Raw genomic sequence first — 24,048 nt, 5'->3', positions numbered from 1 at the left:
CCTACTTTTTAATTTCTCTTGTGCTAAGCGTAACTGGTGTCCGATCTTTCTTGTGTTTTGTGTTGTTTGCACCGGCCAGGAAAGTGTTTTCGGCCATGTTTTGCCATTTAATTTTTCGTCATCGTCGTCTCTCTCATATATGTGTATAATTACATATGACTCAAGTGTTGCTACTATATGATGACATTTACAAACACGGTGTTTAAAATGCTACATATTCCCATCCGAAAATATCTTTTTCTTTTCCTCTTGCCCTTCAAATAAGATATATGTGTCCTTCATTGCAAAATTACCTGGAACTTTAATTTTTCTTTTTTCGAGGACAATGGAGAGCATATTTCAGTATAGGCAGCTGTCAATATTCAAACATCAAATTGTAAAAGCCATTAAAGTGTGGCCGAAATGATCAGAAGGGCTAAATTCGCATAAGGATTTAGGAAATACATTTTGAATGATTTTGTAAATTTTCCTTCAATAAATTTAATGCAACAGGCAAAAGAAATTACAGGGAACAATAAATATAGGAGAAAACAGGTATATCTTTTCCTAATTTACTTTGATTTGATTGATTTCTTTCTTTCTTCCTGTATAAATAAATAAACTTTAAGAATGCAACTGAAGAATGAGAATAAAAGTTTCAATTGAAACAAATGGTGGCAAAAATCCTAGTGCGGCTCTGATGGACTACGAAAAAGACCAGCAATATGATCCGAATTTTGAATAACGAGAGAAAATTTGAAATCTGTGCAGCCAGCGATGCAAAGAGACTCGTTAAAATACAGGTTTGGCTGATTCAGAAAGAACGTTACGTGTATATCTTCTAAAATGCTTTTTCCATCCTTTGTTTGTAGTTGTTTCCCTTTTCATTTCAGTTTCCTTTTTTCCTCCTATTTTGCAATTTTCGTCATTGTTTCCCTCTGTTTTTAAGCCACCTGTTTATTATTTCTGTTATTATTATTGCAACTTATGTAAAAATTAAGTAAGGAAAAGTAAGGCACTGAAACTTTGCAAATTATTACGCTCTACGTGAGATTCATGGAGGCCGCTTATTGCATACAAATAACGCAAAATACTTTAACTTATCTGCTTGGCTTTAGGTCAGAACAACGAAAACAACAAATTCACCCTTTGTAGAAAACAATTCTGCCAGGCAATAATCTACGGGGAGTTTTTTCCCTATGAAACTGAGCCAAAAGTGTTATATAGTATCTAAATATGGAAGTGTTGTACATGTTAAACGTGATCGTCATTGCATTACTTTCACTATTTTACTAATGAAATAAAGATATACCGATTTTTTTGTAGATTGGAAAATCCTCCTTGTGATCATGAAAAGGAGCAAAAACTGGAAAACGAGAAAGAACTGGAAAACGAGAAGGAACTGGAAAAGAAGCGAGAACCGGAAAAGATGCAAAAACTGGAAAAGAATCAAAAACTGAATAAAAAGGAAGAACAGGAAAAGAAGGAGAAACTGGAAAAGAAGCAAGAACTCGAAAACAAGAGAAAACTGGAAATGACACAAAAACTAGAAAAGAAGCAAGAACTGAAAAAGAAACAAAAGCTGGAAGAGATACAAAAACTAGAAAAGAAGCAGGAACAGGAAAAGATACAAGAATTAGAACAGAAGCAAGAACTGAAAAAGAAGCAAAAATTGGAAAAGAAGCAAGAAATGAAAATGAAACAAGAGCAGAAAAAGAAGCAAAAACTGGAAAAGAAGGAAGAACTGAAAAACAAACAAAAACTGGAAAAGCAACAGAAACTAGAAAAGAAGAAAGAACTGGAAAAGAAGCAATTACTGGAATGGATTCAAAAACTAGAAAAGAAAGAAGAACTGAAAAAGAAGAAAATACGGGAAGGAATACAAAAACTAGAAAAGAAAGAAGAACTGAAAATGGAGAAACATATTGAAGAGATGCTAAAACAAGCACACAAAAATGAACTGGAAAGGCAAAAGTTGAGGGAAAAATTGCAAAAACCAAAAAAGAGAGACCTGAAAATGAAGAAGGAACTGGAAAAAATGCAAAAACTGGAAAAGAAGCAAGAGCCGGAAAAGATGCCAGAAATGGAAAATATAGAGGAGTCTGAAAAGACGCAATACCTGGAAAAGAAGCAAAAAACGGAAAAGATTCCAAATCTGAAAGACAAGCTGGAACCGGAAAAGAACTGTCAAACCCGAAAAGGAAACCGGTTGAACTGCGAAAAGAGCCAGAACTGGATACCGACTGTAGAACGATTGATTTAATGACCAAACGAAGCAAGACCCGGAAAAGAAAAATAGAACAAATAAATCATATACCTGCTTCATTTTACCAAAATTTATTATCAACAACATTTTTATTATCAAGAACTTTATGGTGTTCTTAGTATATGGACGGCATTTGATAATATTTTGCTCGGTAAGTGTAACTACTGATATATTATAAGCTAGTAATTAGTCATGCTAACTTTAAGATACCAGTATTATTTTAGCAGCAACTAAGTACACTCTTTCGTAGTTCAGATCTATGTTTTCAGTGCCTTTCATGGCTGCGAGGTCTTCCGGTTTTACCTGGAAAGTCACAGTTTATTGACTTTTTTAACACATAGCTTTACACATGACAATATTTTTCAACAATAAATTTATGTTGTGCTACTGGCTTTAAATTGTGCAAATAAATATTGCACGGCATATCTTTCATAATTGAACTCATGAAATTAATTTATACAAATTTCATTTTAAAATTTGTTTGACCCTGAGCTGTCTTATCCAACTGCAGATATTCATAGAACTTTATATCAAGGTTCAAAGAAACGTTCAAAAATGAATGTTTATCCACTTTTAATTATGTGTTAATCAGCATGATTTGCATTACTAAGATTGTAATTCTAAACAAATTAAAAGCTATTGTAGTATGTACATTAGCTTTTCATTTGCTTTCACCTTGTTTAAATTCAGTTTGACATACCACAGTTTCCGTCTCTACTCAGGATTTTTTCAGTGTAAAAATTCAAGATTACAAATTGAAATGAGCGAAAGAAATAACTTTTAAAATGTGTGTATACATTACATCAGAATCATAATATAATTAGATAAATAAACTGAATAATATGTTATAAAGCGAATTTATATCAATTTCGATTTCTTTCAAAATAGAAATTCCTTCGCACCTCATAAATCTCACAGAAACTCTCGGTTTGTGATTCGTGAGCTTTAGTTTTTTATATTTGGAATTTGGCAGCAATATGATTCACTGTTACGATGCAAATTCTTGCTCACAAATTGGTTATCTAACTAGAAAATGGTATAATTAAAATAAAATGAATATTATTAGATGGAAATGTTGGTTTCCTTTGCGTTTATCTGAATGGTATCGTATATATAAACCTGTTGGAGACGTTTTTTTCCCACACATCGAATAGAGACACATAGTCACATAATACAAATAATATGAATACAAGAATATAGTGTAAGATGATGCTCTACCACATTTCTCTATTACTTAAGACTGCGAAAGATTTGTTAAAGCATTACAGGATCATACTCTGATGGATCTCGCCGTTCTGTTTCATTTTCTGCCCTCGAAAACACATTATCTTAGTACAATAGATTACTTTTGAAGGAATGGATTATTTGAAAACATTGTAACTGTAAGAATTATTCTCTGACGTTATTACTGAAAAAGCGGCTGAGAGCATAATCTTTGGCTGTGCTCTTTAAGCTGTATTAAAACCATTTTGAAATGTAAGGCCTACAAACTGAAACGTAAATTTATCTTATTTCTGTACTATTCATTAGAGTTATATACATTCCCATCAATAGATACTGAATGGCTAAATATTCTGCTTACCCAAATCAGTTATTTTTTTTCTCTCTTCTTTTTCTTAATTTTAATTAGTCCGGAAAGTAAAGCTATAGAGAATTTCACTTCTTCATTAGAAATCTGATTTAGAATTTTGTTTTCGGAGATAAAAGTTTGAATTCTTTATCCCTTTTCTAAACACAAAGATTGAAAAACGTAACATCGAAATTTTGAAAACATTTATACACTAATAGAAGGGAAAAAAAACAGAATATAATGCTTCAGCAAGCATGTAAATATCTCTATCACTTAAGTTTCAGCTATGTTTGCTATAGTATATTCAGGCGTATAAGGCGCACTTTTAAAAGAAAATGCAAGATTGAAATTTATGGGTACGCGCTGTACGCCAGCTATAAAAATGTTATGTTTAGAAATATGGAAAAAGTGATTAGAATTAGATAAAATTAGATTTCTGCGTGTAATTAAATGCTTTTTATTTAAGAGAAATAACATAGTTTATGTACTTAAAAATTTTCGTTATCGGATTCTGTTTCATTTTCACCTTCACCTCTGATCCATACTTGCATAGACAGATCCAAGTTCCTCATATACGTCTCAATCTATAACTTCAAGCACATCATCGAATTCTGTTTCAGTTTTGCCGTAACTTTTACTCTGATCCACACATAAATAATCATCTTTCGTTGCATCTAGACCGTCAGATATACCACATAAATTAAACGGGTTTAATTTTATTCCGTGATTTTATTATCTACTGACACACTATTTATGCACTGACATGACGTATTTGGTCTCCATTTGTAATTAGTTTTTTCACCTTCACTTTTGTTCGAGTATTCCACTAACGTTTAAAATATTCTATCGATGATTTATTGACATATATGTCTAATATATGAACTAATGGCAATAATCCGCTTGGATAAACTGTCATATCTGTATAACACTCTTTCAACAACATATTTGTGCTATCCGTTAGATGGAGGATGAACATGTCCCAAAGTATTAGACTTTCTTGATTATCTGAGGCAAAAGGAAGCTTTTGCCAAATATTTCTTATCCACAGTTTCACAACATTTTTCTCCGCCGATCATTTCTCGTGAATACGGATGAAAACACTTTCGGGAAACTGCACTTCAGCAAAGTCTTTCTTTTCAAGATATCGATGAGCTTTTAATTTCGTACGGTCGGCTAAGCAGGAGATCAGTACGGTGAGGTGAGATTTCTCGTTGGCCTATTGATTTTATGTTAACCGTTATTTTTCTTTCATATCATTGTTTCTTTATCTCCTACTATATCAAAACTTCAGGAATGACATCGATATTTGCAACACGTGATAGTAAATAAAGTTTAACATATTTTTAAAAACTCATCAAAGTTTTATCTCTATATTTTCGAAGCCTTTGAAAAAATTTTATCTCTTTTTCTCGGAGAACTGAATTATTCCGTGAAGTAAATCGAATACACAACCTCAGTTTGCTTTAGAGTTTTCACTTCCATTTGCACTCGTTTTTTCTATTTTTAAGGCAAAGAAACGTACGCTGTTTCTTGTTACAATTAATCCATTCTAGTGATGATGGGGATTTTCTACAATGCAGTTTCCAACACTTTCGCCGACGGTAAGCTATTTCATTACTTCTTTATGCAATACACATTTATTCTTTGGCGCAATAATCATTGTAAAATTTCATGCCTCTTCCACTCGTGTACGAAGCATTCACGAAAACCATCCTGCATGATTTCCATTTTCTTTCGCAAACTGAATGACTTAACATTTGAAACTTGCATAGTGTTTGTTTCGTTCGGCGAAAGCCATAACTACTGGTGAAGAAAGCACTGGATGAACTACACTTCACTAAAAGCAAATGTGATATCGTTAAGTCTTTGATGTTGACATCAGAACCACGGCTTCAAATGACTACAGAAAGAAGAAACATGACTCCTAATTCCGCAAATTCACTTTGGTCGAAAGTGCACTCTTATCCAAATGATGTTCCTTATTTCTCGAAGTCCTAGAATAACATTCTCTTCCACATCCAGAATGAATACAAATCACCTCCTACCTTGCAGAAATATTTTCCCCGATAATCATTTCTCCTGCGCACCACCTTATCGCTTGCCAAACTGCAATGTTTCCGCAATTGACATATTTGCTCGTGTTTCCTAAGGTATGAAATAATCAAGAAGAGCTGTTGCGAGATATGATGTTTTTGGTATTGCCAAACCACCATGTGTATTTTATTGCTTTCTTTATTTACTAAAGACCTGATGCATTGTAATTAAGCGATATAAGAACTTGATTTATATGCGATTACGTTTTCTTATACAAAATGTTCCAACAAGGTGCTTATGGGTTGTAATTTCATTTATTCAAAACTCAGTCTAGTTATATTTATAAAATTTTCAATAGCAAACGAAAGTTTTAAGAAAACAGTTTAAACGTTTTGGGTCAAGATACTTTTCAAAAAAAGTCTAATCCAAGAATTATTTATATGAGAAATTTTATGTAAAAACAAATGGCGCACATTTTTACGTTTGAAATTTACTGGCATATTCCATGCCAAATTTAGTAAGAGATTTCAGGTTTTTACCAGCTATAGGAAGTCAAGGATTTCTAGAATAATTTACAAAGTCAAGGACGAGTTCTGTCTATTGTTAATTGGTATTTTCATTTCCAAAATAGAACATTGAAAATTAAATTTTGAGAGAAGTCTTTTTAATTTTTTTGGCACGCTGCATAATGAGTTCATTTCAAAAAAGCTGAAAATAAAAGTATCAGTTTTCTACATTTTACTAATTATTCTTTCCTCCAATACCTAGACTTCATTTCGGAAACTTTCCTTTTGGTTATAAGAAATAAATCACAAAACAATTGACTGATGTCAATCGAAATCAGACGGAGATACTTATGTTCAAAATTATTTCATAACGAGTGCAAACTTTTTCCTCATAAAATTATGAGTGTCGGAGAAACATATGAAGAGCTAGGCTTCGTAATTTTTACAAAACAAATGACTTTAAATTTAAAAGTACCAAAGCGCAAACATTTACGTTTTTCAAAACACATTTGTACTTGCAAGTCAATGCCTACCACAAACGACCAAGATCCGGTCTGAACTTTTGCAGACAGTGCACAGACATGCGTTTCGAGTACCTTTCATTTTGGTTATTTGCGTATGCCATGTAACCTTCTCAAATATTCTCATGCTTGTGACTCAGAATTGAAATATCATTTTAACTGATATTTTTATGTGATGTGTAACAATAATTTTGTTTATTTTTCAGGATGAAGATTCAGGCCCCCTTTGCGCATACCGACTGTAATTTGAATAGCCAGTTTACAATAACAAGCTTAATAGTAACCGACCGTCATAGGAAGACGCCCGAGGCTTAAAGGAACGCGAATCTCTATCAAAGTTGCAACTTGTGTAAATGCAATTTTGACTTTTAAATTCTTTTATTTTCCCTTTCTCGTGTCAAAAATGTTTCTTTCTTCAATATTTAGTTTAATAACGTGAAACTTTAATTTAAATTTTTCTTTTCGCTATTTTTACTTTAAAAAGATTTTAAGTTCTTTCATTTTACAAAAGTAATACTGATTTTAAAAACTATAAATATTTCCTTTTGGTTTTTTATTTTAAAAAATTGCTTTTCTCACTTTATTTATTTTACAGAAATATTATATACTCTTATAAGCTAAACATACTTCTTTTTTGTATTTCCATAAATGCCATTTTTTCAAAAAATATTTTACTCCTTTTCATTAAGGGGTGTTGGAAACCCTATAGCAACAATGTTGAATTGGCAATTTTTGGATTACCTTTTCTGAAAATCTGCTGTTCTTACAGGCTTGAAGGTTTTTACGTAATTAAAGTACATCCATCACCTCGCGCTCTTACAAGCACGAGGCAGGTTCGTCTATGCGCTCGCCATAGTAGGAAAATAATCTCTATCTTTGAAATTTTATCCTCTAATTTATTACACATAACGGTACACAATATACAATAAAACAAATATCACTAGTATAGTATACATTTAATTATATACATAATATAAGGCGTGCAAAACATGTTTTAAGTAATCTCAACTATATACATAATATAAGGCGCGCAAAACATGTTTTAAGTAATCTCTTTCCACACGGCATGGCTGCCGGTCCAATCGCTAAAGTACCAAGTCTCGTATTCACGCCACCAGCCTGCCTCGATCGGTTTTTCCGAGGAATCTCGAATTCTTTTAATACGGTGTCTTTAATCATAATATTGTTATATCAATCCATTTCATCGAGAGTCGCGATCAAACTTTTAACTTTTGTTTTTAAACTCTGCAAAATAATTTTCCCTTCTTCAGATATTTTATAGAGATTAAGAATCACTTCATCATGATGTAAAAAGAACAGCCATTTCTCAGCTTTCGATGGTGGGTCAAACATAACTTCTTTCATTATTTTCAAATGTTTCAATAATCGTTTCCCTTGCTCTAAGAATCTCCTATATCTTGATAAAAATAAGAACCTTATTTTCTCATTTCCATATAAAATATACTTTCTCGGTGTCTACTGGCTTTAACGCCTGACATTCGAATCATGTTATTAACAGACATAAAAACAATTATAATTTTCTAAGTTAATATGGTTAATATATAAATTAAGAAGGACTTACCTTTGATCCCGATAGTGAAAATATCGAACGAAGAGCACAACTTGACGCTGTTAACTTTAATCATGAGCACACTGCAGTGCCACGTAACTTGACATGATTACAACACGGTAATTCACATTATCCCTGATTTAACTTTTCATGATTTCACTAGGATGATGAACACTGATGATCCCATTTTACCACTCACTGGCTGTTAACTTTTTAGCACATCACGCTTTCACAAATCGGATGAATTTATTCGCACACATGGCCCTAAACGCGCCATTTTCTTTCGTCATAAAAATCTTCTCTCATCGTAGATCCATTCGTGAACTATCACCGAATTTCATTTTATAACTTTCAGTAACTTTTTACAACCATATTTATTTATTATTTTCACTATTTAGTGATTATTTTCACTATTTAGTGATTTCCTTTTTCACAATCTTATCCTATCGACTGCGCCGATTTGCACCTCGCGCCGTTTCAAGTCCGAGGCGGGTTCGGTCATTTCTCATGCACTCGCCATAATAGGAAAATAATCTCCATCAGCTTTGAAATTTTATCCACTAATTTATTAAACAATACACAATAAAACAAATACCACTACTATACATTTAGCTTAAGTTATCTCTTTGCACACGGCATGACTGCCGGTCCAACCGCAAAAGTCACAAGTCTGGTATTCTTCCCACCAGCTTGCCTCCACTCTGTTTTCCGGCGTAACTACGTCCCTTCCTTTAACCGTCTTTCGCCCCTCGCGGATAAAATGTTCTGGAAACGTCTTTCGCTAAGGGAAGTAACATCACAATACCTAGCTGAATATACTGAAAAGAGCTTTTTTATCATTTTAAATTTTAGAGTATTTTACAGTATATTTTGTTACGCATAGTAAAATTTAGCACTGATTATAATCAAAAGCTCTTTTCGGCAAATATTTGGAAGCGTAGTAAATAAGGTATAAACATTTCAGATACCTGTGAGCAGTAGTTCTTGAGAACAGGTACTACATCGAGTATAAAAAATCACGTTCGGGGGAAAACGCGATTTTATGTAAAAATTCTCAATTATCAAAGTATTCAATGACAAATTAAAGCTAGATTTTGTACAGTCCTAATTTTCATAGAGATTAAAGAACGGTGTTTTAAGAAAGCTAAAATTGTAGAGAATTTGAAAATGCAAATATCAGAAATCCTCATTTTATGAAATGTTTTGGCTTTCATCACCCCTTCAACTATTCTATTCTTTAAAGTCCTTTCTCTTTTTTTTCTATTCTGGTAAAACTTGATATATAAATTTAATTCTTTGTCTTTTAATTTTTAATTTTATATCTCTGGTCGCATTTCTCTTTAACGATTAACATTTTGCATTTGGCTTATTATTATTATATTAAAATTATGCAAAATGAACAAACAGTAAATAATGAGATGCTCAATTAAAAACAAATACAGATTTAATGATAAAAGGGAAGTTTTTAATGTCATTACAAACAAGATTTCAAGGGGTTCAAGAGGCCGTTGCCTAAAAAAAAAAAGAAAACAATTCGTCGTTTCCGGAAGAAATGAAACTTTAAAAAATATTTTCGTTGTCACAAAAACCAAACTTTTTGAAACATTACGTTATTCAAACTCTTACGTCACTTCCGAGTGTCACGTTATCTAAGATGGCATAGGTTTCGGCTACGTACCCAAGCCTCTGGCATCTCCTGAGGGCGGTTGGTTACTACACCTGAACCAACGATAGTGAACTTCCGGTGATATCCTTCTGTCTGTACCTGAATGAAACTGGCTCTATTTGACGGCACACTAGCGAAACACTAAAAAGTCATGATTTAAACGACGATGATTTGAATAATTTAACTGGAATTTTGAGGACGACAATTTAGATTAACTGCTGCTGATTTTTTATTTAGGTGGTCGTGAGTATATGGTTTAGTGATGAAGAGTATGAATAATTGAGTAGGATGATAATAAAACTTTAGGTGATCGGGCTTTGTATCTAGGTGAAGTTTTTTTATTCTGACGACGACTTCAATGATGATGATGAAGATGATACATAGGATGGTTTAGAATGACTGATGTGATTTGGGTGATGATGGTTTATCTTATTCTGACGATGATCATGGTGACGCGATATACATGATGATTAAAATGACGATGTGTATTAAGTGATAATAAATATTTAGATGAATTTGATGGTGACATAGTTTTGACTGATGACGATTTTATACATGATGTGAGAGTGATTTATATAATACTTTAGAGGAGTTAGACAATAAAGACGATGATTAAATGAGGATGAAGAAGATGATGATTTGGTTGATATTGCTTTCTATTTAGATGATCTGGAAGATTATGATTTATCTATCTCGACGATGATAATGGTGATGATGACATATACGACGGTTTAAACTGAAGGTATGATTTCGATGATGATGATTATTTAAATGATGGTTTTCAATTATCTGGTGATAATTTTATAATTTCTTTCTTGGTTATTCAGATAACAATTTTGATGGTGATTTAGAAGTTTGAGGTGATGAAGACGATGATCAAATGAGAATCATATTGTTGATGGTGGTGATTTAGATGATACTGCTTTTTATTTAGTTGATTTGAGCTATAATGATTTATCTTAATTTGGCGATATTTTCAATGACGATGATGATGATAATATATATATATATGATGGTTTAACATGAAGATGTGTTTTGGGTAGTTATGCTTAGTTAGATGTCTTAGATTAGCAGATGAAGTTGATTGGATTTAGAAGGAAATTTATATATATGATGATTTCAATGAGTTAGATATTGATTTAGATGAAGGTATATTCATTTGATAATGATTATTTAAACAATAAGAGGGTCGTCCGAAAAATTACTTTGCCGTAAACCATAAAAAACAAAGTCTTATTACCTGGAAAAACCTATTGCAAAAGATACAGCTATATTTCTGCTACTTCTCAGCATAAGAAACATCGGAACTATACCAATTGTCATAGCGTCGGTTACCTATTTCCATTAGAGTGTCATAGAAGTCTGTCGCCTGGGAAGAAAGGCAGCCCGTCACATTTGTCTGCAACATTTCACCTGTAGGAAAGTGTGCCCAGACAAGAACGTCTTCAGGTGCAATAACACGTGGAAGTACTTAACAGCAAGATCGAAGCCATAGAATGGATGGTCAGACATCTCCCAGCGAAACGTCTGCAACATATATTTTGTGGAATTCCCCGTATGCGTCCGATGTTGTCGTAGGACACCACAACACCAGCACTGAGCATCCCAAACCATTTGTTCTGAATGGCTCTTCAGATGTTCTCTAGTAAAGCGCAATAAAGATCAGCTTTCACCGGAGCACCACTCGCCAATACGTCAATGAGCAGAATGCCTTTACTATCCCAGAATACCGTGGACTTCAATTTCCGTGCATAGACTGAGGATCGTCCGGCGCGTGGATCCCTGTGACGCCAATCAATTGTGAGTTGCTGTTTTCTGTGGTGAAGTGAGCTACCCACATCTCATCACCTGTAACGATTCTGTTAAATTGCGTTCAATAAACTGATTTATGTATCTGCTGCCTCTAGTTCTTTGTGTTTAAGTTTTGAGTATTCGAAATGGAACTCAAATACAATCAATCATATATATAGATTACATATCAATTCATATATTTGAATTAAATACATATTTACTTACCGGCCCGAAACTTTCTTAACACGTTGAGCGCGGCGCCGGTCCCTGGGGATTGACAGTGAACTTTCCGTGTGGCCGGCGTCGGTCCCTGGGAACCGGCACTGGAATTTTCGTTTGCCTGGCGTCGTTCCACGGAACCGACAGTATAAGTTAAAAAATAAATATAGTCTCAATGAAATGTGATCAAATTTAGCATTAATGAAATGTATTGAAACATTCTAAACAAAAACACGGCTTAGCTTTAAGGCTTAGCTCGCTGCCGGCTGAACGGAAAGGACAGCAAATTCGGCGCCGAACTCAGCGTGTTAATTAGAAAGCTACCGCTCGGCCTTAAAAACGCACAGCAGTTTGGTTTAAATAACCATTGATAACACTATTCTATAACGTTCTATAACGTATTATTCTATAACGTTCTTTGTACGTTAAAGTACATATAGCACAAGAGTGTGCAAGGAAACTGATATATAACAAATTTATTTAATATTTTTCATATAATAAGGATAATTTCAAACTGTAATCATAATTCTAAAAATCCATGACATTATCGAATTGAGACCTGTTTCGATGTCAGATATATCTCGTAATGAAATCTGATATTTTTTGAAATTTAACAACTAATTTTTCGAGGTATTTGACAGTCCAATCTGTATAAGTTTCATTTATTTGTTTAAATGTTTGTAAAGTGTTATCACAGATTTTCATAAAAAAGGGTGTGAGAGATAATTGATAAAATTGATAGATAGAAATGGAGGGAAAGTATGCATTTGTTCAGAAACATAAACGTAGTATTTGTGAGATTTCTCGCACAGCCAAATTATAATTGTTTTGTTATTTCTTTTTTTTCATATTTAATTCTTTTAAATTAATTTCTCAAAGTTTGTCATAATTTATGTGACTCAACTAGGTACGAAAAATTGATTCGGAATGTAAAAGAAATATATGTATTCTGTAACATTATTTTTTGTAAAGTTTAATTTTTTTTAATTAACAAGGTCTGTAACCAATGTTTGCACTTATTTAATGCACGGAGTTCCAAGCAGTTTCACTCATCATCCTACAAGCTGCAATAAACACAAAAACACAACTCTGAAAATGAAATATTCTAACAAGGATTGTAAAGCCAAAGGCATATAACTAGTCTCCTCTGTATGCTCAGATCATTCAATATGATTTCTCTCACAGCTTATACATTTTCAGATGAGTTACTCACGTTCGTTTTTAAAGGTAATCAAAATAATGTAAAACTGCAATTAAAAAGATTAAAATTTCGACAAATTGACTAAATGAAATATATATTCGCTGGTCGCTTAAAATTGCTTCAACGGTACCTAGTTCCAAATTGCAAGATGGGTATTCCACACACGGATAATCGAGAATTAGTATAACATTCTACAGCAAAACATTGCAAATTCCGTGCTTTTTTCATATAATGCATTCATGCTGTCAGATTTATTATGTCTAATCTTATAATATTATTGTAAAATTACGGCCGGTAGAAATCATTCCTTGAAAATGAAGGCCCCTTGCCACCTTCTTGATGACTAATTTCAAATGGATAATTCAAACGTGGCGAAAAGAGAAATATTAAAATTTTCAAAAATTCGTGTTTACGGTTTTTTAATACCTAGATTTACCACTGCTAACTAATATTATGATATAATAATATATTAATAATTAGTCAAATGAAATTTATGTGGCTTCGTGTCAACCACTTGGTATTTTTAACGCTGTGTTTGAGCAAAAACAGAATATTGTTTATTTAAGCTATAATAAACATCCTACAGTAACATTTAGTTATTGTACATTGTTTTTTATCAGCACTTACGAGCTGAAGTTTCGTCTTATTAAACTATCCATATTGGTGTTTTTCATGCTCCTATATTGTTTTTGTATATAAATAATGGAAATTACAATTGGGATGATCAGTTCCATAAAACTCTCAGTATTCTGCAATCCTAACCACATGACCAATGGTGCCCCAAACATACAAGAAACAAACAGGTATTTACAAGTAGGAATGATTTTCGAAACGTTTGCTTAAACTCAAAACAAAATAAAACAAAAGGGTCGAATCAAAATGTTAATGTTTCATAAAAATGTGCAGGATAATGTTAGATGTAAAGCCTGTTTTCGTTTCCCTGGCAGACGTACTAGGAAGTTTCATAAATGAAAGTTTTCTCTTTTGGTGGGATAGTGGCTGTGACCTATACATCGAGCATTCATTGCTGGACAGTACGTGTATAATTACAGATAGATAGAGATAAGTAATTAATAGAGTATTTGACATATATAAACTCATCATTCAGATCTTCGAAAGTGTTCAAATAGTAAAAACACGATACCGTATGCTTTCACCACTTCACTTATGATGTAGACTATGCCCATATGAGGTACTTCTCCCTGTTAGAGTTAACTAAATCTTAGCTATTGAAATATAGCATTTTCAAATTCTTTCCATTTGAATTTAACATGAATAATTTTACTCTGATCTCTCTCTTTCTTTTCTGTTTGTTTCTTACTTCTAGCCATCTATATCCAGTTCTATATCTTCTACTTGTGCCTCTGATATTTAATGTAACGGCATTTTGCTTTAGAGTAAATAGATTTAAATTAATTAAAAATTACATTCCTATTTTCAAAATACTTTTATTAATATTTCAAGGTAAACATTTTGATATTCGTCAAATGGAACTCGAACCTAAAATTTAATTTTTATTAAATCTTTAATCTATTTCCAGCACTATGCATAAAAATGCCCTTTCTTGTTAAAATAACGAAACTGATTTTAGATTTACTAGTAATGAATCAAATTGCAAATTGCTTAGTTGACATTTTTCAGCTCTCAGAGTACATTCCATTTAACTATGCAGTAAATCGAATGATTGTTTGCAGTTAACAATATGTAAAAAGCTGTTTGGGCCAGGTCGAGAAACAGGTGGTTTACATCTGGAGGAAACGAATTTTTGACAATGTCTATATACTATATATAAACGAATAATTAGAAACTTCCGCGTAATGCTCTTATGAAATAATTCACTGTATATTAGAAAAGTACGAGAAACAGACGCATATTTTTTCAAATGAAAAAAATCGAAAAATTATGTGCTTACTAAAATCAAAAATCTCAGGCGAACAACAAATAAGGCCTTGTAAGGCCTTATGTATTGTTCCTTATAAGTTATGTGAATTTCCTTATAAGGCCTATTAAATTATACACACTTTTTGCTGCTGATCATTTAAATTTATTTCTTCGAATTGCTCTTTCAAACTTGAATACCCGATTCCTAAAAGAAAGTTGCTGATTTTGAAATAATGTATACTGCTTAATTTTGGTCGTGCGTTTATGAATTTTTTCTAATTTTATTTCTTTATTAGCGGAAGTACCCGATGTCAATTAAGTTAGATTGAAAGCAATGTATCTAACAACAGAGAGAACGATACCGTTGTAATCCTTCTCTAACGATGTAAAAAATACGATTCATAGTTATACATTTTTCAGTCTGGTGCGATATGCAACCCCACATAAAAAATTTCGATAGAAAAATATAATTCTCTCTCATTGTATCAGAAGCAATGTCACTCAGCTTTTAGTGATTTTCGTCTTTCTAATCAAATGGCCATAACAGCTCAAGTTCCATCCAATATTTCACCTATATTCAACTTTAGTCGATTCAATGTCGCAAAATATTTATCATAATTGATGAGAAATCAATAACGCAAACAAACACACAAACAGACATTCTTCTTTATATATATAGGTTATGTAAAATTGACAATTTTTTTTATTAACAAAATGTAAGATTTGCAAGCGAGCAGTAGCAACACTTTTCGAAATAAAACAATTCTATCTTCAACGCCCGAGACTGTTACCACTAGGAAAAATGAGTGCGAAAATTAGAACTTTCAGAATTTTTAATTAGTATTTTCGCTCATGAAAGTGGTTAAGATGAGAATAGTCGAAATGGCTTCCCTCGAATTTTCGGAATCGGGAATAACGTATTTAATGTTTGGGAAAGCAATTTTTATTTCATCTTTTATCTATTTTCGTATTTTAACAAACTCTAGGATTTGAAAGAGAGCAATGGTAACAACTTTCGAAATAAAGCAGATTTTCGTCTCCAGCTTGCGAGACTGTTGCCACTCGAAAAATGAGAAAGAAAATTATCGTTTTTCCGAGTTTTTATTTATAGCTCTGATTTTAGCTACTTTTTTTTTTTTTTTTTTTTTTTTTTTTTTTTTTTTTTTGAGAAACGTGACGTCGACCTAATTGTAGAATGTTTGGTGGTGATAGATAGCTATAGTAGTGACCGAGTTATGAGAGGACAAACACACAAACTTTCTTCTTTATATACTATATAGATAACAAGTATGAAACTTTCCCAAATGTAAGTATACGAACCGCGAGACTGTATTAAAATTTGGATTTACTTATTTGTCAAAAAAGAATTTTTTTAAAAATTTGACATCGCCAAAACATGAATATTTTCGTGATTTAAAAACATTTCCATAACTGGAAGTATATTACTACAAGCAACGATCGCAAAAATAAAGGTCGTGTAGGGACTTTTAAGCCGGATAAAGGATGTTGGTGTACATATACGTGAGCATATACATATACGGTTGGTACAGCTAACCTGCAATATAAAGAGAGAAGCAAGCCTACTCTTTAGAAAATTTCAATATTCTTCGGCTAATCGTTTTTGAGTTATGCGAGATACATACACACATATATTATATCTACATACATACAGAGAACACGAAAAAATCCCTTTTAAATGCATTATAAAATATACTATGAAAAGGAAGAAGTCTTTATTCTGTCCGTATGAGATGTCGCACAAAAATCATCCAAATGGATTCAGATATGGACAAAATGGATATTTCCACTGAAATGTGATACTTGAAAATTTTCGTAATTATAATACTTCCTTTATATTGTAAAATGCAGTAATAAAATATTACCTAAATGGGAAATCTTAAATAGATGAGAATTAGTACCAGAATTCCACAGCTATACTTTTAAGAAGTGGTCGTAAAAAAAAGTGGTTCGCTGAGAACTTCGTTCTAAAAGTTCAAGCAATAACTAAAACATTTTCGAATAAATTGTGTGTGAAAACTGTATGTCCCGTCGTTCAAAAGTAGTGGACTGTAAATTCACTTGATGTTCCCTCAGTTTAGAACCCAAGAAACCTCAGAGTCATAATGTTGACCGAAACTACTTTATTGGCTTTCAAACATTAAGTTGGCTGAGGAACGGCGAAGAACACTTTGACACCTCTGACTTCAGTAGCGGCTCACCAAGTAAACTCGGGAGAACCTCTGCTTAGTTGAAACTCACAGCAAATTAAAAGCTCTAAACCCGAGCTTTACGATCCTAACAAATTTGTGTCTGCGCCTCTCCCCGGTACAAAGAGAGAAATACAATTTGCGTAACATAGAACTAAAATATTTAATCCTTTGCGGCGCACTGTACGTTAAAGTCGGAATTTCAGCAAGAAACGTTGTATTCAGTCTATTTAGTCCTAAATAAGTATACAGGTAAAATTTTGTAAAAATTGCACTTACCGTTTTAATTCAGTGGGTGTTCCATGAGGTGGAACACTGCGCCGCCAGAGCTTTGAAAAGTGCGACTAAGCGAGCATTGCAGTGAAGCACGAAAATGAGTAGAAGCGTTTGCATAAGAATGAAAAAACTCTGTATTATGGCTGTATACATGGTTTCCTGGATATACACAATATTCTTGAATATATACGGATAAATGAGATACATATCTACATACACAAGTCCTATATACAAAAATGTTTATAAATTTTCCTATTTCTTATCTTCGTGAAATTGTTCAAAGCAAGTCACACCTTTTTGATGGAAGCACAAACCAACTAAGATTAAAATAATTAACTACGATTAATATTAACAAAAAAGAAAAATAAGCTTATAATATATAGATACACGAAAAATATCTACACAATTATTGAAAATAAACGGGAATGAGACTAAAAAGGCAGCAAAAATTTCGCGTAGGTCTAAGTAAAGATGAGTCAAGCTACTAATGAAATTCCCGCCTAAAAACTACCCCCAAAAATTTCGAGATGCCAATATTAATGCTTTCATAACACAAAAACCACCTCGCCCCTCAATGCTGCTTTGTTTGAATTCATTCCCTCCCCAAAAAAAATCAACAGAAAACGAAAACAACGGATGTTCTCTCCTAAGAGCACACATGTTCTGATTAGTAACAGCATGAGATTGCTAAAGGCGCAGTGTTCCCGCTAATGGAACACCTGGTTTTATTCAATGATTCTGCGTATGATTTTTGTATGAAAGATTAAAAAAATAATTTGGAGTACAGCCAGCAAAATTATGCCTATTTTTCTCCAAATAAAATTTTTATATCATTAAAAAAATAGAGAAAATTACTTGAAAAAATGGATTTTAATAACACATAATAAATTAACGTTATGTGTCTCCTTGTGATATGCTGCTATCTACGGTTTAAAAAGAAAAGTTCAAAGTATATTATAAAAGCATTTTTATCTATTTACGGTTGAATTTAGAGGCTTTCGAAGCGATTCAATTTGGGTGTTCCATGTAGTGGCACACTGAGACACAAAAGCTTAACCATATTTTAGAATCATTTATAAAAATATATAAATGTAAAGTTAAATATAAAATATTCGTTTCAAAGCGATCGTTGACGATTCCATATCTCTTTAGTCTTCCGTTGATGCGGTCATCTTAGAGAGACATTGTGAAAAACCTATATTTACTTATTTTCTCAGAAACATCGGTCATCTTAGGATGGTAATCGACAAGAGGATTTATTGTACCTATATTTTCTTTTTGTAAAATTCTGCGTTTACATTTTCTAGATCTAAATTTAAATTTGATCTTTCTCAAAAAAATAGTGTGAAAATGAATGCATTTCCGTTAATAATCTATTCCGTTAATAACTCTATCTGGCTTTAGGGGTCCAGAGGTAAAGTCGTTGAACGCTGGTAGCTAGACCCAGCACAAAAACACGCTGCTTGAGAATTTTGTGGTTTTTCTAATGTGTAATGTGCGTACGAAACTTTTCCTGAGAAAGTCCTCCCCAAACGCTTCCCTCCCCTTAGGAAAAGAGCCCTAACGTGCTCTTCCAATAATCCAATAAATATAAATACGGTACTGAAATATTACGTAGTTCATCCTGACTTGTGTCATCACAACTAACGAATCGCAACATGCAAAGGATACTTATATAAAAGGATTACTTTGAAGAAGCTGAAGGAAAAAGAACAAAAGAAGTCTTAATTTTATTCAAAGAACATAATATTAGAAATTTCAGACATGCATAAAACTTTTAAATACATTTAATCTAAAATAAATGCTCCTTTTCCCTTTTTTAATTTTTTAAAAATATATTGTTCATGAAGAACTGCCAATACAACTTTATGAAATGACTTAATTAAATAATAACGTTTAATAGTTAAGTAAATAAATTTAAAATTCTCTTAAAATAAAAATTAAATACTGCGTAGTACTCCCATACGTATCATTAATTTTCTACTTCCTTTCAACTTTTCAATGCAAGAGTTCCTTCTTGGATTTTTAGCAAAAAATTATTAATGAAAGGAAATATATGAAATATAGAGGTAAAAATATTCCTCATTCTTACTCGCACCTATAATTCATTACTCGAATACGCACCAGCACCTTTTAAATGTAGAAAAGATATATCTGCAGAATAATCGTCATGCGATTATTTTATTTACTCTCTTTTATAGGAATATATTTTCCACGACGATATTTTTAAACTGCGAAGTTTTGGAACCTCTTTCTGTTCTTCGTCGATGTTTTGTACCACGATTGTTTTCTTCGATGATGTTTTAGACTTACGATATGTTTTCCTGCCTTCTTTTCTCCCACATGTTTTCTACAACGAAGTTTCCCTCTTACGTTGTTTTCTCCGCTACGTTTTCGTCCGCGATGTCTTCGTCGGACCTCCTAGAATTCACTCGCAAGCAAGCGAAATAATCGTTCCATTTAGACTCTTGTCCTTCGACAAAATAATACCTGGCCCATTATGGATTAATGCAAATGTACAGAGACGTATAAGATTATGGGGTTCATTTAAAAATGACTTTTCAGTCCACTTTCATATTAGTTTGATTACCATTAAAAAAGAACATGTGAAAGGTGTCTAAAAATTTGCGTCTTATACTTAGGAATTTTTGAATAAGATTACAATCAATTTTTTTTTTCTTATGGTTGGCACTTGCCTATGTCGGCATCGTCCTGCCCTAAGGCCAGATCGGTAGTCTCTTTATCATGGAGGCGCCTAGTAGGCGGGACATCATTGCCTCCTATGAAGGGACAGACAATTTTACATCCATGCCTTCTCCGGGATTCGAACCTGAGCCCTACGGTATCGCACTCAGGTTTCCCTAACCACCATAACGCTAAAAAAAGGCTTGCAGCTACAGATTTGATTTTATTCATGATTTATCATTATAGTCGTTAGAATATTTTATTCTCACAATTAAATATTTTTTTTTTTTTTTTTTTTTTTTTTTTTTTTTTAGCTTGTACAACGATGATTCAAATTTTAGTGTTTTTCCAGCATCAAAGCGGTTGCGCACATTGATTACAGACATGTTGTTTAAAAAAATAAAATTTACGAAAAAAAAATGCAGATCAATTTTTTAACAGTGGGAATCAATTTTTCGTAACTATTTCAGTAGTGTCAGTTAATTCAGACTTGTAGAGATTAATATTCAAATATTAAAACTGAGACTCGGTCTTTCAGAAAGCCTCACAAGTACTTTCTCTCTTTCCATAACAATGTATGTTATTGTCGTTATGATTGATCAATACCAGTATTGATCACCGATAATTTTTAAGAAAATCTGTGATAACGCTTTACCGACTTTTAAACAAAGGAATGAAGCTTATACAGGGTGAGCTGTCAAGTACTTCAGAAACTGTGTTCTTAAACGTTTAAAAATATTTCATATCTTTTAATGAAATACATCTGACACTGAAGCATGTCTCCATTCGATGATGCCACCGATGCTTGAAATTATATTCACAGTTTCAGCATGTTTATAATAAAAATTGTAACCAATGTGCTACTCACTAGTTTTCTCATATACTCCTGCGCTTTATGTACTTTAAAATTACAAACGGCTACAACTGTGTCTCTGTTCACCTTGTTTATTTAATCAAACTACTTTGTCTTTAACTGACAGAGTGTTGGCTTTATAGTAATATATACTTATCACACTTCTGCTGCTTTGTTTTGTGTTTAAAATGTTTCTTCAGTTTTATTTGGACCGTAAACGCTTCAAGAAAGTAATTCAGAAATCTGATTTAGAATGTGCGTGTTGATGATTGACTGATTCAGATTCTTGATTATTTTCTGATTAGATCTCATTTGCGTCTGCAAAAAGTGCCAATAATTAGGTAATAAATCTATGCAGACTTTTCGTCAGAACTCGTTGGTATGCAAGTAAATAAAATGCTTACACAAATGAATAAAATACTCCTCATATTACCATTTCGACGTTTCATATACAGATAATTTGACTAAAACCTGATAATAATTTATATTTTCTCTCTCATTGTAATGTTTCTTTATACTTTTATAAACGTTCTTCCAAATAAATGTTTCCACAAAATTATTACAATAGGTTCTCAAGCATTACCCTCTTAACCTTCTAAAACCGGGCCGAAATTCTCATATTATAGCTTTCAGACCAGCGCAATCCGAAACAGTTTTGCCCCCTCTTTGACATTTTCCTAATGAGAAAAGTCGTCAGTTCCCCTCCATGGATGAAGTAAAATTTACATGTTTGTCGGACGCCTACGTCCCATAGTAGAGGAGTTGCTAGATTTGCAATTTTGTCGATGATTATTTTGCTTTCATATTTAAGTGAAAGCAAAATTCTAAATAAATAGTGCATAAATAAATGTGCAGTACTGGATGCATATCCAGTGCACACTTTATTTAGAACAAAATGTATGCAATGTTTATATTTCATTCACTATTTCTAATCAATCTCGTAAATAATTTGTGAATTTTTTAACTTTGTTTTCACTCTTCATTTATATTCGCGTATTTTCGTATTAGAAATTAGCAAGCGAGAACAAAATTTAACAAAATATAGTAAATACAGACTAGATCTGTAAGTCTGCAGGCCGGAAAGCGATTTTTAATAACATATTTTCATTAATAAAATAATGGTAATGACTAATTTAATGAAATAATAATAATAATATTTATTACCATTAGATGATTAGAATGAGATTCAATACAAATAGATTTTGAGATGAACTTACAGCAATAATAAAGCTTTACATAACAATAACAGAGATTTAAATCTGCTTTTTTCGATAATTTTGTTATTATAATATAAAAATCAAAATCCGAGATACATTGGTTGCGTTTAATAATTAATTTTAACAAATATTACATTGGACTATCAGGCAAAGAAGGTATATCTTTAACGAGAATTTTTCTTTGTAAAATTGGCTTTTGTTTATGTTAGCCGAGAAAAAAATTCGTGACTTATACATGCAATCATCAAAAGAATTTTGAGAACAGTTTTAAATGTTCATGAAAAATTAATTATACGTCAATTTCTTTCCATAGGTAGAAATTTCGTCTAAAACTATCGTTATATCCAAAAGTTGAAGTCTATTTCATTTTCAACGAATATTCTATTTGCACATAATATATTTTCCAATTTATTTTAGAAAGAGTAATCTTTCACGTTTTCAAAAGAATAAGGAAATATTGGGTGTTGATACCATGTAGTAAATTTGTTTTTTATATTTCTTCCAGTAATGAAAACGATTACCCTGCAATATTTTCAAAGCAAAATTAAGAAAACCGTTTACGCCAAATTGTGCATAAAGTATCTTCTCGTGTATATTTTTATTTAAAGTGTGGAATTTTCTCTTTGAAAATATCAAAAATCATGAAGAGCAAAATTAATTCATGAGAAATAACTTTGAAATGCAATAATTCCATTGTAATATGACATAGTGGATAAAAGTGCAATACAGTTTATTTATTCACAAATAATCCCCCTCATATGCGTAATTTATGTACTGTCGATTGAGAAATATAGGTTAGTAAATTAAACCGGTTAATTCAATACTTTTCCTTTATCAATATTTTTACCTGCTCTTCAGTAAAGCGGTAAAGGTGGCTGAACACTTATAGCTCGCTTGGATTTGAATCCCGGATAAATAGTTGGAGTCATGGTTTTTGTGTAACGTAAATGCAAGCCAGCTTCTCTTAGAAAGTCCTCCGCGAAGACATAACTCCCCTTATACAGGTAATCGTTGGGTGCTTTGATGTAATTCAGTAAGCGAACAAATTAATCCAATCAATACCGAAGAACGGGTTGATTACATGTGGAGTTTTCCACCAGGAATGTAAATGCGAGCAATTTTCTCTTAAAAAGGTTTACACGAAAGCATCCATTCCCTTAAGCAGATAGCGTTCGCGTGCTTTTCCGTAATCCAATCCTAATTTTCATACATTTAGTAGTAAGTTGACATACACCTTATTACAGACAAAATAACAACTTTTTTAAGATATTTTTTTATCAACTTGTCTGAATTCTCTCTATCTTTTGAAGAGTATAAGAATTTCAGCAAATAAAACTGGCCAAAATTTTATAACATTTAACTGATGTTTTGATTCAGTTTAGAAGTAACGTGAGCTTTACTGATATTTAAATATTTTTTGGCAGATCTCATCCTAAAAGAGGGTGTAAAGATAAATTGATTTTATTTAATTTACAATCAATGAAAATCATTGAAAGCAATCACTGAATGAATGAAAATCAGAAAAACTATTATGCATACAATTGTCTCTTATTTATCTCCTGATAAATCAGACAAAATTGCCTGCATAATAGAAGCACTTTGAAAG

General features: G+C 32.3%; 2 protein-coding genes across 10 annotated transcripts in view; one reads left to right on the top strand and one right to left on the bottom strand.

Annotated features, from left to right (window-relative positions):
* The window catches only part of LOC146995544 (uncharacterized), a 328,926-nt gene extending 316,916 nt beyond the window's left edge, over window positions 1–12,010 (top strand). For 4 of the 9 annotated variants that reach the window (XM_085824320.1, XM_085824321.1, XM_085824323.1 and 1 more), the window contains one exon: window positions 1,306–2,464. In XM_085824320.1, coding sequence (XP_085680446.1) covers window positions 1,409–2,242 — 834 coding nt within the window. In that variant the 5' untranslated portion in view covers window positions 1,306–1,408 and the 3' untranslated portion in view covers window positions 2,243–2,464. Of the gene's footprint in view, window positions 1–1,305; window positions 2,468–7,082 lie in introns of those variants that run through there. The other 5 variants (XM_085824324.1, XM_085824326.1, XM_085824325.1 and 2 more) reach the window with 3 other exon arrangements.
* Window positions 1–24,048, bottom strand: part of LOC146995541 (E3 ubiquitin-protein ligase HECTD1-like) — a 308,521-nt gene that overhangs the window by 49,791 nt on the left and 234,682 nt on the right. The window lies entirely within an intron of this gene.

The sequence above is a fragment of the Stegodyphus dumicola genome, chromosome 9, assembly GCF_044657685.1.
Source record: "Stegodyphus dumicola isolate Sdum_Otavi_A_Nest chromosome 9, ASM4465768v1".
Classification (NCBI taxonomy): domain Eukaryota; kingdom Metazoa; phylum Arthropoda; class Arachnida; order Araneae; family Eresidae; genus Stegodyphus; species Stegodyphus dumicola.
This window is presented reverse-complemented; position numbering and strand designations above follow the sequence as displayed.